This window comes from Chaetodon auriga, chromosome 8 (genome assembly GCF_051107435.1).
Source record: "Chaetodon auriga isolate fChaAug3 chromosome 8, fChaAug3.hap1, whole genome shotgun sequence".
NCBI lineage: Eukaryota > Metazoa > Chordata > Actinopteri > Chaetodontiformes > Chaetodontidae > Chaetodon > Chaetodon auriga.
Window position 1 is genome coordinate 18,972,294 of NC_135081.1, and position 15,889 is coordinate 18,988,182.

Here is a 15,889-nt window from a genome sequence, read left to right on the forward strand (position 1 = left end):
ACATTTTTAGGATTTATTTGTAAAGACTTTAACACTCATAAACTGACTGTCTAAATCCTGATTGGTGCACAGAAGTACATGACATCACCTTTTTCTAACTGACCCCCTGACTTCAAACCAGTGAGGAGAGCAGAGACAGAAATTTCTGGAATGTGGGAAAAAAAAACTGTTCTATCTTTGGCAGAAAATTGTGTGTTCATGTTCATAATAAGAAGCTGATTGAGGAAATAAGTCGTCTGGTCCTTCAGCAACTTCCTGTCCATGTCGGCTTAGAAGTCGGAGTACAAAGTTCACTCTCAGCTTTGAACCAGACTACATTATCATGTGTTAGTGCCATTTTATCAGGAATGACGACAAAGCAGACTATCTGCAGATGAAGATCATGTGATATGACTGAACGCTCCAGAACAGCTACCAGATACACCTTGAGGTGTTTTGACAACTGCTGTTTCTGAGATCAAGATGGACCTCAGAACATCAAGACTGTTACAGATTACTGTTACAGGTTACCTGTCGGTGCATCAGTGGGTAAATCTGAATTAAATTTCAAAGATTTTCGTTACAACACTAGATGGCAGTCTCACTCCATCATGTGTTCATTTGCTCCTCAGCACACACAGTCGCCCTGTAGACTTTGCACTGGAGGTAAGTACAGGACACAAGTTGTGTAAATGTAGTTAAAGGCCTCTTTTGCGTGCACACTCACAGGTGCATAGATCACCAAACCTCAGCTCATACATGTTACTGTTCTGGCACTTTCTAAACAAGTAAACTGGAATAGAACCTTTGAGAAATTACACTAATTTACAGAAATGTTGCTGGAATTTTGCTTAAATGATGCTATGATTGCAGATGTAATCTTGTAATCTTACAGTGACCTTTACATTGAGCTAAAGTCATACTTCCCCCAGATATTTTATTCCATGGCCTCTCACTTCCCTCCCTACAGTGGGTAGAATTTGGCTGTTGTAATGTAGAAAGAGCATGTGATCTGTGTGAGGCGGCATTTACAGTACTGAGAGTACAACATGGACCAAGTGTTGACTAGCCAGGCAGCGTCTAATCTTAGCCCGACCTTTACTTCCCCTCTTTGACCTTAAGCTGAAAACCAGAGGCCAACACTGGCATGCACTCAGGATTGTGGTAGTTCAGCTATGCCCGGACGATTGGACTGCAGCCATAAAACACAGCAGCACTGTCCAGTTGTAGTGCAGAGCTACATGTCTGCTAGCCTGCTGCAAAACACACATGACCACATGATCTGCTGAGGCAGAAAATACAAGTCACCGAATGTCACCTTTTGTCAAGTTACACAGCCGATGTCTTGCACCTTCATGGTCTGCTGTGGTGTCAAGATGCCATATCATGGGTACGCTTTCAATTCACTGTCAACAGTGCCCGCTGGTGAAGCCCAGTGTGCAGCCAGGGGGGATATTTCCAACAGGATTCAACCTCCTGGTTTAAATTGACATTCTCATTATTTTGATTTATCATTCACACCATCCTCTGGAGTCACTTCTCTTCAAATGCTCACAAAGGAGTCAGACTCAGAACATGGACACATCCAGGGCTTGTCATTCTGTGCACAATTAAAACTAAAGACACATCGCAGAGTGCAGTACTTTCGTCCAGACAATTCAAACCATCTTTCAATCAAATGGGGTTTTTTTTAGCATTCATTTTCTTTTAGTCTTAGTCATTTCTGAATAAAAACTCGAGCGAGCGCACAAACTCAAGCAGACTGAAGACGCCTCCTCTGCACATGCGTAATGATCATGTGTTCATACTGAACGCTCAAGACTCAATTTTTGTCGTCTGCAGAGGAGATGGAGAGGCGGAGGAGGAAGGGCAGCTTTCCACAGTCACGGAGAGTCTGAAAGTGAAGGGTCATGGTCTTTGGACATGAAATGTCACAGTCAGTAAGACAGAGATTTGATCCCTCGGTTGCTCCCTCTGTCTGTATTTATTGAGAAGGTCAGTGAGGGACCCCTCTCTTTTTTCAGTCCACTATCTGTGGACTTTAATATCTGGGTATCTATATCCAGACCCCTTAAAGGTGAGGGAGGTGGAAACAGGCTTGAACTTCTGCTGAAAAAACATAAATCTGAACAACATATTTCAGAGTTTGATATAATTAGCAGAAGAAAGGAGATGGTAAGAGAGAAGCTTCTAGGCTTCAACTCACATGAAGTTGCAGAAGCCAGGTTGCATGTCTCTTTGCAGGCTGACGACCTTGACATTCAGAGGGGGCGGGCCGAGGAGCGGTGACCTATGAGGGGGGGTGTGGCTTTAAACTCGGGTTAATCATAAAAACACACAGCTTAACTTTGCTCTTCCCCACTCACACCCGGAGTCGCAAGACAAACTGAGGCGTCTCACAAACGGTAAAATACCTTCAATGATGAAATCATTCCAGTTAGACAGGGACAGGAACTGCAGGGCCTCGGCAGCAGGCTGCATGATGGGATAGCTTGATTTAGATCACCTGAGGATAATCTGCATGGACTTGATTGAACCCAATTTTAAAGTAACTGTGGTCATAAAGTTAAAAGAAATTGACTTTGCTTTATAGTCCTGTTTTAAATGTATTTCTCATGAGGACATGGAGATGTTTTTCAGTGTACGTAATCGGAAGATTTCACACTTGCAGGGAAAGTTCTGGTCTGCGGATTTGCATTGAAATTCACTTGGACTGTGGTCACAGCTTATCAGTACAATGCTTTTACGTGTTCACGTAAACTCTTTGCTTATCTCAGCGCACAATCTTAGAAACTGTCATCAAGTAAAGACTAATGTAGATGTAAATGTCGTAAATGTTGCTTTGTCAGTATTAAACAGGATGCATTATTCCTCCTCTTCCTTCTTTTCTCCTCTCATTTCTCCTTCCAGAGGACTAGAACAACCCAGGCAAAATGGTCAAAGTCGGTATCAATGGGTAAGCGCTCATTTCCATCCACTCACTTAACAGAATTAACCAAATCCCCTTAATTAGCACAACTAAATAAGCAAAACACACTCGGGTCAAATCAGTGTGCTCTCTGCACCCTCAATTCCCAATGCCACACCCCTCTCATCTGTGCACGCAGGCTGCATTTAACAGTGATTTACTGCAATGGCTGTCACCGTCTGTGCTTCCTAAAGTTTGTTTTGCAATATTAATATATATGTATCCAAATACTTACATATACACAAATACTTTGAACAACATATACTTGGATATAAAAGTAAAGAAAAGCTGATACAAAGACCTTAAAAACTCAAGACAAGATGATGACAGACAGTGTGTCAGTTTGAATTCCACACAACGGCGCCTCCGTACCTAATGAAAATTAACCACGTTACTGGAACACAGATGTTCAGACTGTCACGTAGGATATGACTAACAGTGAGTACTGAAATAAAACTGTAAAAAAACCCATAAAAGTCTGCAGGTTTTGTTGATACTAAAGACAGCTAAAAGATTAAGCTAATAATGCATGTGACACTTCAAAAGAATCCACAGGCCTCAGTGTGGAGGAAGAGCTCCATAAAAGCTGTCTTACGTCTATCTCTGAATGATTAAACCGGCCCAAAGTGTTGACTGTCTCGACCTCGTGCTCCCTTTTAATAGTGATTCCATGCAGCAGCTGAGGAAGAAGTGTTTCGTAATGGAGGCCATGCACAGATGCACATCCACCAACCTGTGGACAGTCCCCCAGCTTCGAACTTTACCCCCCAGCAGATAACAATGTGGGCTTCGACATGCAGGTCATTCAACAGTTTTTCTGCTGTCTGAAGCAAGCAGAAGAGCACCTGCGTAACACACATAATGTGACCTTAAAGTCTCCTATCTGTTTCATGGATCCGTTCTTTATCTCTCCACCCCTCTTCCTCCACCCCCCCCCCAGTGAGTGAGAACAGGGTGTATTTGTGCCAGGATTTTGGACCCGCGGTTAAAAAGTAACTCAGCTGCTTGATCAAACAACACACTGCCGTCACCAGGATTACCACATTAGAGGTTCATTTTGACTTCAGCCCCCAGAGAGGAGCATGTGAGAGCAACACACACCTCCCTCGGCCCCTCCTCCTGAACTTTGCCCTTCCTTTGGATGTGGTTTCAGGTCTCCTGGAGAGTTGTGTATCTCACATAAAGGAAAGAGCTGCAGCAGTAATGTGACATAGGCGGCGTTCAGGTTGATGTGAAAGTCAAAAACTCAATTTTACATTCACGACTCATTATTCCCCCCTCATAAGCATCTGGAGCTTCAGTCCACTGTGACCCCGAGACATGACCGTGATCATTCAGTGACATGGCATCATACCACCATCTAGAGGCCAAATTAAGAAACAACACTGTTCACTTTTCAGATTCGGCCGCATCGGTCGTCTGGTGACCCGTGCTGCTTTCACCTCCAAGAAGGTGGAGATCGTGGCCATCAATGACCCTTTCATCGACCTGGAGTACATGGTAAGTCAATAAGATTACTTGAAATATAAGACCTATGACATCATTCTTTTATAGGAGCTTGCAGTTTCTGGAAAATGAGAATCAGTCAAGAATCACAAAAGTCAAATGTGTGTTCATGTCATATCCTGACAAATTTACCTTCTATGCACACTGGCTTAATTAAATATGTAATGAAGGCTTTTGCTGTGTTTTATCTTTTATATGTAAACTTCAAATATAATCTTCTGCTTCGGTCAACTGCTGTAAAATGATGAAAACTGTCTCATCTCTTTACTCTTCCTCTTTTAGGTCTACATGTTCAAGTATGACTCCACCCACGGCCGCTTCAAGGGCGAGGTCAAGGTTGAGGGTGACAAGCTGGTCATCGACGGACACAAAATTACCGTTTTCCACGAGTGAGTTCACTTAACACGCTTTTAATGAAGGAAGCATGTTTAATGACAAGTTCACGCACACATCAGCAAACAGAAGAGCAAAGGAAGCATTTATTGACTCCCAACTTTTCTGTTCTCAGGAGGGACCCCGCTAACATCAAATGGGGTGAGGCTGGTGCCCAGTACGTGGTTGAGTCCACTGGTGTGTTCACCACCATCGAGAAGGCCTCCGTACGTGATCAATCCCGTCCCAAACCCTTTACAAAATGATCATGAGAAAAATTATGACATACGATGTGCAACTGGCCAAAAAGGTCATTGATTAAATGCTATTTCAAAACACACTGCAGGCTCACTTGAAGGGTGGCGCCAAGAGAGTCATCATCTCTGCACCCAGCGCTGACGCTCCCATGTTTGTTATGGGTGTCAACCATGAGAAGTACGACAAATCCCTCCCAGTTGTCAGGTAAGAATCAAAGTGTCTGTCTTGTAAATTTGATACTACAATCTGAAGGCTGTAGTTTGAACCCAGTTTTTCAATAATTGTGCGTTTTGCTTTTGGTTGAACTTGCATTCATTGTGCAAAGACATTTTTGAGACGTTGACATTTATTTTGTAAATCCTCAATTAACTAATGCTGTTACTTTGTCCCTTTACAGCAACGCCTCTTGCACAACCAACTGCCTGGCCCCCCTGGCCAAGGTCATCCATGACAACTTCGGCATCATTGAGGGCCTGATGGTGAGGATTAAAACACATCGCCTGCAAACAATCTGGCACAGAGATGTTCAGCAGCCCCTAAAACCAGATTAACAAACGGCCCAAAACGCCAACATGACATTACAAAGTTGCAGGGGTTAAGCCATATTTAATCATCTCCTTTCTCTCCTCTGCCCATCAGAGCACAGTTCATGCCATCACTGCCACCCAGAAGACCGTGGACGGTCCCTCCGGCAAGCTGTGGAGGGACGGACGTGGTGCCAGCCAGAACATCATCCCCGCCTCTACCGGTGCTGCCAAAGCTGTCGGCAAGGTCATCCCTGAGCTCAACGGGTCAGTGCCAACAACACATCACTTGATTGCTGTACAGTGTTGAAAGGAGCTGCACTAAACTTGGTGAATTTAGTTTGTGATATTTACAAACTGAATGTGTTTTACAGCAAGCTGACCGGCATGGCCTTCCGCGTCCCCACCCCCAACGTGTCAGTGGTTGACCTGACAGTCCGTCTGGAGAAACCCGTGAGTGACCACAACCACAAAGCATTCGTAACGTTTAATGGACTTAAATTGATTTGACTGTACCACTCAGCCTCCAAAAAAGCTAAGACACCGTCTACAACATAATGTGATCACTGTAATCCTTTTTGACTACTCTACTCAATCGAATTTAGTCCAAAGACAATATATTTAAAGTATTACCTCATCAACTACATTGATTTTTGTAAATATTTCGGGGTTGTAGGTCTGGTAATGTTTGTTATCTCGCTGTCAAATTCCACAAACAGCCCCAAAACAGGAATTCATTTATTCTAGTAACAAGTATTTCCAGCAGACTACAGTGCTCCTGCTCATGGTGATGGGCACTGTAGTTTAAGTCAGTCCCTTGTGTCCCATCCTTCTGTCATGAATGCTAACAAGTGCACCAAATGTGTATCAATCCATGACTGAAAATAGTCCCCAACAAATGCAAATGCATATTATAATCTTTTTACATGCAAGCTTTCCTTTTTGTGAAAGGATGCCAACCTACATTGTGCTCTTGCTCCACATCCTTTGTCTTTTTAATGTAACACTCACTGCTGTGTGCTTTGTCATGTCTGTCAATGCTTCATCACCCGTTTTGTCTTGCTTATATATTCATGACCTATTTTTTTCAAGGGGGCTTCAGGCTGAGTGTACAGACAAGGCAGGGTAGGCAGAAAGTATTGAGATTATCTGTGGATTTTAAGCTTTTCACAGCATTTGAAGAACAGAGAAATTTTGAACACCAGACTTAATTTTTAATAAGTTAGTAATTTTATGTACCATTAAATGTGATTTTAAGTGATAGCTAAATTCCCCTTGAATGCAAACAGAATCTTTTTTTTCCTCTCAACAGGCCAAATACGATGATATCAAGAAGGTTGTGAAGGCTGCAGCTGATGGACCCATGAAGGGCATTCTGGGATACACAGAGCACCAGGTGTGTGTTCGTCCCTCTCATCTCTGAACCTTAAACTGTTTGTCCATCAGTATCCTCCTTAATGCGGCGTCCTCTCTCTCTCTCTCTCTCCTGCAGGTCGTCTCCACAGACTTCAACGGCGACTGTCACTCCTCCATCTTTGATGCTGGCGCTGGCATCGCCCTCAACGACCACTTTGTCAAGCTGGTCTCATGGTACGCCTTCATCACAGAGTGCTTTCACTTCCTCATGTCTCTTTCCGGTGATGCACAATGACTCATTTTATTTCCTCCTTGCTTTTTAACCAGGTATGACAACGAGTTTGGATACAGCAACCGTGTCTGCGACCTGATGGCCCACATGGCTGCCAAGGAGTAAACCCAACCAGCCAATCCAGCGTCACTGCATTGTGCCACATCACCCACATTCTCCTGATGCCAGAGTTATATGTTTACAATAAGACATTGTATTATCTATGACTCTACCTGGTTCCATCTGATAGTCCACCCCCCGCTAGATGCCTGAGGAAAAGTCCCACAGAGAACAAACAAAGAAGATTTAGATTGGTGACCAATTATCACTTTTTTGTATTTGTTAAAGTCTCTGTTCTGTTCTTGTGTGAGAGATCTTGATGTGAGTCTGTCTGTAGTACTGAGGTACTGCAGGCAGTGGTGGAATAAAGTCCTCTGTTTGTGAGATTCATGTCCTCCTTTTCTCCTTTTGTCACTGCACAGCACAATTTTATAGAAGCGCTCCAGTGGGATTAATGCTCATATCATTAGGTGGATTCTTATGTAGGTCAGTGACTCAAGCAAACCCTCAGAGGTATCTCTCAACATATCCGATCAATGCCCTCCTGTGAGAATACACCAATGGCTCTTAATTGTTTGGTCTCTTGATTATGTGGCACCGTGGAGGATAATTAATGCTGGTTTGGCTGCTCAAATAGATTCTTGCTTTTGTAGAACAGTCACGTCATCCATTTAAAAAAAAATGTTCCCTCTGCAGAACTTTTAGCCCCGTTCAATACCTGGCCCAGCTGAGAGAGTACTGTAGCATGACTAACACCGCCTGACAAAAGCCCACTGCAGTGGCTCAATATGAGGCTTTCATGAATGATGCCTGCAGGTAATTTGGCAAAACCATTCAAACTATTCTAGAAATCTGCCCACTGATCATCTACGTTAGTCACCTTGGCCACGATGGAAGTACTTTTTACGCAAGTATTGTACTTAAATCCAATTTTGAGGTACTTTCTACTTCACTCCATTTATTCAGTACAGTTACTTTAATTTTGCATGATTATAGATTAAATGCGCTCAGGTGTTCTCAGTTATGTTGCTGTTCAGACCTGCTCAGGTTGAAGCTCTGCTGGGATTTTCGTGAGGTATGTGAGCCCTGTTAATGACTTAAATTATTATCTTTGATGCATAAGATAAACATATAAATCATCTTCTGGCCCCTTGAAGATGTTACCAGATGTTATCGTTTAACACTCAGAAAGGGACCATTTAGCATAGTGAGTGCTTTTTACTTCTGATACGTTTTTATGTAACTAAACCTCCTTTGAATTTTCTTGAAAAAGATTTGTGAATCGATTTGGATCCCAAGTGTTATGTGATGTCGATGGCTTTACGGCGTACACATTTATTTCTATCAGATCAAGAAAAAAAAAAGTTAATTTTGCTATTCCTCTAATATATAGCTCTTCAGTCAACCACAGAAATATTAGTAGAAATAGTCTGTTTGTGATCCCATCGGATTAGTTTTACTTCAGTTCGAGTTGAATTGAGGAGCAGATACCAAAGTTCACTTTGTTTATTTGTATGTCGGTGTTTTCTGACACCTTTACCCTAATGCAAAAACACCTGATTAGCTGTATGACATACTGTATGTGTATGTGTGTCATAAAGGACAAATTTATTCTGTGTCCTTGTTCCTTTGTGCACGTTCACAATGACAACAATGAGTATCATAATTAAAATGGTGTGTATCAGGACCCCAGTGACAGATGTGTGGATTCACAGGGATAATATGGATTCAGTGGAAATAAAGAAAGATAGTAGAGAGCTGGAGAGGAGATACAAGGCGGGACAGAGGTTAAACACCCTCAAATAGGCCCACTCCCCCCCACTCTCTCTCTCTCTCCTTCTCTCTCTCTGTCTCTCTCTCGCTCTCTCTCTCTCACACACACACACACACACACACACACACACACACACACACACACACACACACACACACACACACAGAGAGAGCTTCTGCGTGCCTCTCAATGATCATTTCTAAGCCAGATTGTCGACAGCAACTTTTCTCTCGAGCTCTCCAGAGAAATTCCACATGGATTTGCAGAGGGAGGGTTCAGATTAAGATTACACAAAAATATAAGATCATTCCTTTAAAGACCAGCTGGAGCCTACAGAGAGGGACAGACAGACAGACAGACAGACAGACAGGAGGACGGTGAGTAGTGATGCTTGTTTTTATAATGTGTTTTTCTGCAGAATTGGAAAAAAGAGAAATTAGAGAAATTTTGATTCTTTCAGGAAACCTTTGTTCTGACCGCTTGTCTTGTGTGACTGTTCATTTATCTTTTTTTTTTTTTTTTATCACCCTGTTGACCCCCTGTATCACTCACGAGACTCTGCTGGGATCATCATTAAGAGACCTTGTTTTTTCCCTAATGCCATCTGTAAAGGAAGATAATCAACAAGCCTTTATTTATTAAAATTAGTCATTTATTTATTTCAAGATCCTGGATACTGAAAATGTATTCATGACACAGATTGATGCCCCTCTGATTCACACGTTTGCCGGGGTGAGACTGAAACAATTACAATCAATGCTGTATTTGAAGAAATGTCAGATTTTCCCATTAAAGCTGCAAATTATGTTCTAACCAGAGCAGATTTGTCAGAAAGGAGGCAAGATGGAGTCACATGATCAGTTCGACCTGTATTCATTAAGTAATCGTCAGCTTTTTATATCATTATGCAACTAATAATGCTTTGTCAGAAAAAACTCATAGAAAAACAAGCTAAAGGATGCTGAAAAGTGAGGAGAGAGAAATTTGGGATGTGAGGTTTTTTTAGGGAAACAGATGAAAAGTATTGTTTTTTCATGCATTCGTCAATTTTGAGATTTTGGGTTATTTTGCTTCCATAATGTGTCTTCTTTCAGACTGGTGGAAAGAAAACATCCAAAATACACATTTGGGTGTTAATTTCTGTTCTGGACATTTATGCAAATTAATGCACATTTAAATGATAGCGGTAATGAATCGGGAGAGGCTCATGGTGATATCTGCTTCTACCATGTTCAATGTCTTATTTTTTGTCTGAAAATGGATGGAAAGACCTTTTTCTCATACTCTACGTCAGAAATCTCCACCTCAGCAGCACTTACATCCAACAAACCTTTCAGTTTTATTCCTCTCTATATTCTGAATGTTACTATAGAAGGGTTTGCTCATATATTATTCATAGCCTGATTTATATAACAATTTCTTCCCAAAACCAAGGTGAAAATTGATTTTTAAAATTAAAATATTATTTTGAATCTCACAGCTCTCCACTGTGAAATATCCACAGTCCCCCCCCCTCGCTGCCCTGTTTTACTCCATCCTGAGCTTCAGCTGCACATTAAGAGAGGAGCAGAGATTAAAAAAATGGAGTCAGTTAAAGCTGTGCAGAGATCAGGATAGTTTCCAGAATAACTCCTTTTCTCTTTGAAGCGTCAGGAGCTGCCTCTCCTCTCTGCATGCTGCTGTGGGTCAGAGCAGTGCATACATGGGAAAGAATGGCTCACAGAGGGGCTCCTGGTTGGTCCCCTCGTCCATCCACCCGCTGTTCCTCTCCCAGCTGCCCCCCTCTGCAGACCTGGCCGTCGCCGTCTTCCTCACCCTCACAGGTGAGCAAGAGAGCACTTTTATCATTGTGTCAGTCTCAGGTTCATTTTTGTCAGGAGAGGATATCGAGTCCAAAAAAAATGGATTTTAAATTCCAGTCAAGAGCCTGACTGTCTAAGAAACACTGAATCTATCATGCTAGTGTCTGCGACCTGATGGCCCACATGCAAAGTGTTAAGTTGTGATCAGAGGTGCAGCCACAACATTTTGGTTTTGAATTATTATATTCACACAGCACATAGTATGCCTTAGATAGAATGAAAAAGAAATCTGTCTTTAAACTTACTTAAAGGGACATTTTAATGGGAATATTGGTGTTCAAGTGATTAAAAGCCATTTTATCCTGCATATAACAACAGACATACTTCAAAAATCAAAATCCAACACTGTGCTGTGAAAATACTTTCTATGAGCTGTACGACCGGCTTATTAGTTACTCATGATGGGGATGAGAGAAGTTTTTTTTTTGTTCTTTGGTCAACACAAAAGACCAAACTAGACACGCGGTCTCATCAAAAGCTGAATTTAAAAAAAAAACAAAAAACACTTTCATCTAGCTGAGCAGAGAATCTTAAACATTACTTTCACTGCAACAAACCGATGAAGCTGCACATGAACAGATGCTCTCCTGTCACAGTCAAACTTGTTGATCCAAGTTGGGCTTTATCTGGCTCGATCTGCTCCCTGCTGAGTGTTCAGCAGAACGGAGAGCAGCTGGTTAGTGTGTCATAAAAAGGAAAATAGATGAATAATTGTGCACTGTGAAACCTTCTTGAGGCTCACTTCATGTAAGCATGCACAGCTGGTATTTGTGGGATTTAAAGACCACATTTACAGTGATAAGATGGACAAAAATGACATTCTTCAGCTCCTGCTATATGCTCTTCTCTGTACCTGTCTACTTCTTTTCCTGCAGGTGTCATATCAGTGCTGGGGAACAGCACGGTGTTGTTAGTCGGCTGTAGGAAAAGGAAGAAGCTCAGACCTCCAGAGCTCATGACCATCAACCTGGCTCTCTGTGATCTTGGCTTCAGCCTCTTGGGAGCGCCAGTTTTCATCATTTCCAGGTACAGAATACTTCAACCAATAAGCAGCCGGTGATGACAGTGTGAGTACAATACAAATAACATTGAGACCAGCAGCCATTTGTCAGAGACAGAAGGTGATGATCCATTAAGCCCCTCTCTCCCTCTGTCAGCCTGTGTCATGCCTGGGTGTTTGGGGAGACGGGGTGCCTTTGGTACGGCATCCTGGGCTTTGTGTTTGGCATCGGCTCTCTGCTCACCACCTGCCTCATCTCTGTGGACCGTTGCCTGAAGATCTGCTGCCTAAGATATGGCAAGTCTGACATCTTCTAGCACAGACCTAAACTGTACAATCCACACAGGCACTCTAAATCTGTCCGACTTCTGCTGAATACATTTCCAAGCCCATGTAGGTTTTTACAACCTTGCTTACATAACGCACTAATTCTAGTCTGTAAAAGAGTCTCCTTCTCTCTTACAAAAATACTGGTTTAAAGATTGAAATCAGTGAATGCTTAGGTAACACTAAAGCTCAATTAAACGTGATGTTTCAAGAAAATGGTGAGCTGATATGTCAAGAATTCCCATGAGGCTCAGTGCTCATTATGCTGACACATGAACACGCAGCTTCAAAGGGTCATTAAGTGCTCTGTATGCTTTTTGCCTCTCTAGGTCAATGGATTGAGAGGCGCCATGTGTCTCTGTCCATTGCGCTGATGTGGGTTTACACATTATTCTGGGCTCTACTGCCTGCTTTTGGCTTTGGAAGTTATGGACCAGAGCCTTATGGGACCAGCTGCACCATCAACTGGTGATCTCTGATCTCTGAACAGTGCTGTCTGATGTCCTGCTGTTTATGTTGCTGATTTCTACTCTACGCAGATGAACATGTATGTGATAACCAGTCTGCCCGTATCATTATTTCAAGGTGGAGAATGAGGTCGTCTCTAAATGACAGAATCTACATTTTCCTCATCCTGACGTTCTGCTTTGGATTTCCTACCCTCACCATCATCACTTCATATTTGGCCATCCTGCTGACGGTGAGGACTGCTGCTTCATGACATAATGGAGGATCTGGAAACTGTCTGTATTCTGTAATTATTTAGTTTTAATGTATTAGTCACTATTTTAAGCCACAGTGTGGATCATGACAAATTGCAACTCTGGCACCCCCTAGTGACAGTACTGAAAAAGACACTGTGGCAGCCAGCAATGCACACCTCCTCCTCCTCCTCCTCCTCCTCCTCCTCAGAGATCCAGGGGATTACCAAAGACAAAGTGTGAAAAAATGGCCTTTTGGCCCAGCTGCTCAGGGGTCCCAGGAGCCCAACATTCATTATGTGGCAATTAGCTTGTGGCATTTCAATGAATTAAGCCTCTTGTGATGAATGAAGCTATTTCTTTCAGGAGCTGGTTGTTAGACAGACTTAAATTCTGTGTGTATAATCAATAATATAGGTGAGTAACATAACAAGAACGGCCTCGGAGTGTTTTTCAAATCAATAACAAATCTAACAGATCTACCTATGGGTCTAACGCACAGATAAAGGCTCAGCTACCTGGGCTGGCCTGCACCATCCATACATATCACAAGGAAGGCAAACGCCTGTTCTTCCAGGTGTAACCAGAAAATAGTTGACATATGCGTTTGTAGTATGTAAAATATGTAAAAGATACTCAACCTGGACCAGTCTCACTCTGAGTGCCTCCGCTTCACAGTTTACGATTTTTGATCCATCAACACACAAACATAAGACACACAGCTGGACATAACAAATCACTTGAGATGCATGATTTTAGATTTTTGCCAATATCCAATATTTTCCAGCTCACTCCAACTTGATAACAAATACCAATATATGCACATTTTCTTTTACACCTAATTACAGAGGACATCTCCAGCAAAGATGTTCATTTCTGGCCAATATTTCATTTTAAAGTCTTTGCCGGTAACATGCCGATATTATCGTGTATTCCTACAAATCACAGCCAACCAGAATCACAGCCCACAAGATGCATACTGCCAGAGAAGCTGGGAATCATGCAAGGGTAGACCAGACAGGTGTGACGTGGCAAAGATGATCAGCCAACAAAAACCTGACAAAAGCAACACTTATGCTACCAGCTTTCACATATGTGTGTTGTGGTCTAATTATAAAACAGCAGCATTACCTGTTGCTTCTGTCTTCAGGTCTACAGGTCTAATCGCACTCTGGCATCTATACCGTCCTCCTCTGTCAGTCACACCAACAAAGACCTGAGACTTGCAAAGGTAAACTCATGAGGATCATTCTCCTTGGTCCACATCCTGCAGGAAAAATAAACCGTATGTCTATTCCAGATGGCTGCTGTGGTGTGCAGCACCTTCCTCCTGGCCTGGATGCCGTATGCCGCCGTGTCTCTGATGTCTGCACTCATTCCCAGAGATGAAGCACAAGGCACTTTGCAGACGGTGGTGGAGGAGTCCACTGGTGTCTCTCCAAATGCTCTAAAGCTCCTTGACATCCCCTCACTGCTCAACTGGACGGCTGCAGAATATTACAGACAAGTCTACTACAATCCTGAGAGCAAGTGGAGTGATGTGAGCAACATGAGTTCAGTCTCCATCGCTGATCTGAGTGACGCCATGTTCAGGTCCTCCCTGGGAAAACACGGGAAGCCGGTCTCCTCCCTTCCACCTGTGCTCACCTTGATCCCTGCTATGCTTGCCAAGTCCCACTGCATGATCAACCCCTTAATCTACCAGATCATGAACAGGGAGTTCAGGGACGATGTCTATGTGATGTTGTTTGGCCAAGAGATGGCAGAGAGGAGGCGAGTGCAGAGGAGGAACGGAAGCTTATGTGAAAGTAAGGAACACGAGTAAACTCTACCAGCTTCCACTGTTTCTTGGGCTTTGTCTTGTCCCATAAGGCTCTGATCCACATGTTCATCCTCCTTTTCTTCTCTTTTCTTTAAGGGAGCATCACCCTCTCCTACTGTCAGAGCTGGAGGAGGAAAAGGAGCAACCCCATGTCCTTGTCTGTGGGGAGAAAAGGCAGAAGACTGAAGAACTAGGGGAGCAGAAGAGGAACAGACTCCTGAGCAGACAGCATGTCAGTGCAGGCTGCTGCTTTGGACTTGGCCTCCTTGGACACTCAAGGTGACATTGAGAGAAACTGCAGCACCAGTGGACGGAGAGATCTGAGAGAGTCCACACCCAGCACTCTCACTGCCGACCGATTGAGATAGACAGATATATAGATAGATAGCCAAATTTTGTGCTGTGAAAATGTCTTATCCTTGGTCTAATCAGCCAAGATAAAAACCCTGTGTGGGTCTGCCATGGGTGTACCAGGGTCTTTAAGTTGCTAACTGCTCATGGAAGCATTGGATGAGCAACAATAAAAACAAATTATTTATAACTTATCAAACAAAACAACTGGATTTCTTTTCTTGTTGTCTTGTCATCTGCGCACAGTGTTTGAAAGCTCATGGTCACCGGCCTGTTTTTGGCTGTGGCTGTCAGGTTATCCTGCTCGTGGACCCTTACACCCTCCACCCACCTCCTCCTCTCTCATCCTGTGCTTCAGTACTGCTCCAGTGTAGCTGTGAGGTGATTTCATTCAACACATAGTACTTCAAGAATATGTGACACTCGGTATGTGCACAGTGATGTAAGTCCTAAAGGCAAAAGTTCGACATTTTGGGGGAATTTACGATTAGGAAGTTGCTGTTGCCAGACAGAAAATAGCGGGAGGTCACTGAACGCAACACCACGATAAAGAAACTAGTTGTCATTTTCACTCTTCAGCATTTGTACGGGCCCGACAAACGGGACATAACGTGCTAGCTAGTGAGCTTTATATATGTTGGTAATTTCAGCAGTTCTCTTGTTTCCAGTCTTTGTTATGCTAGTTTCAGATAAGGGGGGCGTATCTCTGTTATCAGGACCCGATTCCCCCGCATCACATCGGCACTCCCAACTCGTCA

The 15,889-nt window shown here is 43.0% G+C and overlaps 2 protein-coding genes across 3 annotated transcripts; both read left to right on the plus strand.

Annotated features, from left to right (window-relative positions):
- The first annotated feature begins 2,335 nt into the window (after positions 1-2,335).
- Positions 2,336-7,682, plus strand: gapdh (glyceraldehyde-3-phosphate dehydrogenase). Its single transcript, XM_076737306.1, has 12 exons — positions 2,336-2,384; positions 2,890-2,935; positions 4,348-4,447; positions 4,736-4,842; positions 4,962-5,052; positions 5,172-5,287; positions 5,481-5,562; positions 5,723-5,874; positions 5,982-6,060; positions 6,920-7,003; positions 7,100-7,197; positions 7,291-7,682. Exons 2-12 carry the CDS (start codon positions 2,913-2,915, stop codon positions 7,358-7,360), a joined length of 1,002 nt encoding a protein of 333 aa, XP_076593421.1. The 5' UTR covers positions 2,336-2,384; positions 2,890-2,912; the 3' UTR covers positions 7,361-7,682.
- A 1,611-nt stretch (positions 7,683-9,293) lies between these two features.
- On the plus strand, positions 9,294-15,092 carry opn9 (opsin 9). Of its 2 annotated transcripts, none has more exons than XM_076737408.1 (9): positions 9,294-9,445; positions 10,716-10,891; positions 11,806-11,956; positions 12,088-12,227; positions 12,587-12,725; positions 12,843-12,957; positions 14,109-14,189; positions 14,259-14,766; positions 14,877-15,092. In XM_076737408.1, the coding sequence occupies exons 2-9, from the start codon at positions 10,771-10,773 to the stop codon at positions 14,972-14,974; spliced, it is 1,353 nt and encodes a 450-aa protein (XP_076593523.1). In that variant the 5' UTR covers positions 9,294-9,445; positions 10,716-10,770; the 3' UTR covers positions 14,975-15,092. The 2 variants fall into 2 exon arrangements, with proteins under 2 accessions (XP_076593523.1, XP_076593522.1); XM_076737407.1 differs by having other exon boundaries at positions 9,368-9,461.
- The last annotated feature ends 797 nt before the right edge of the window (positions 15,093-15,889 follow it).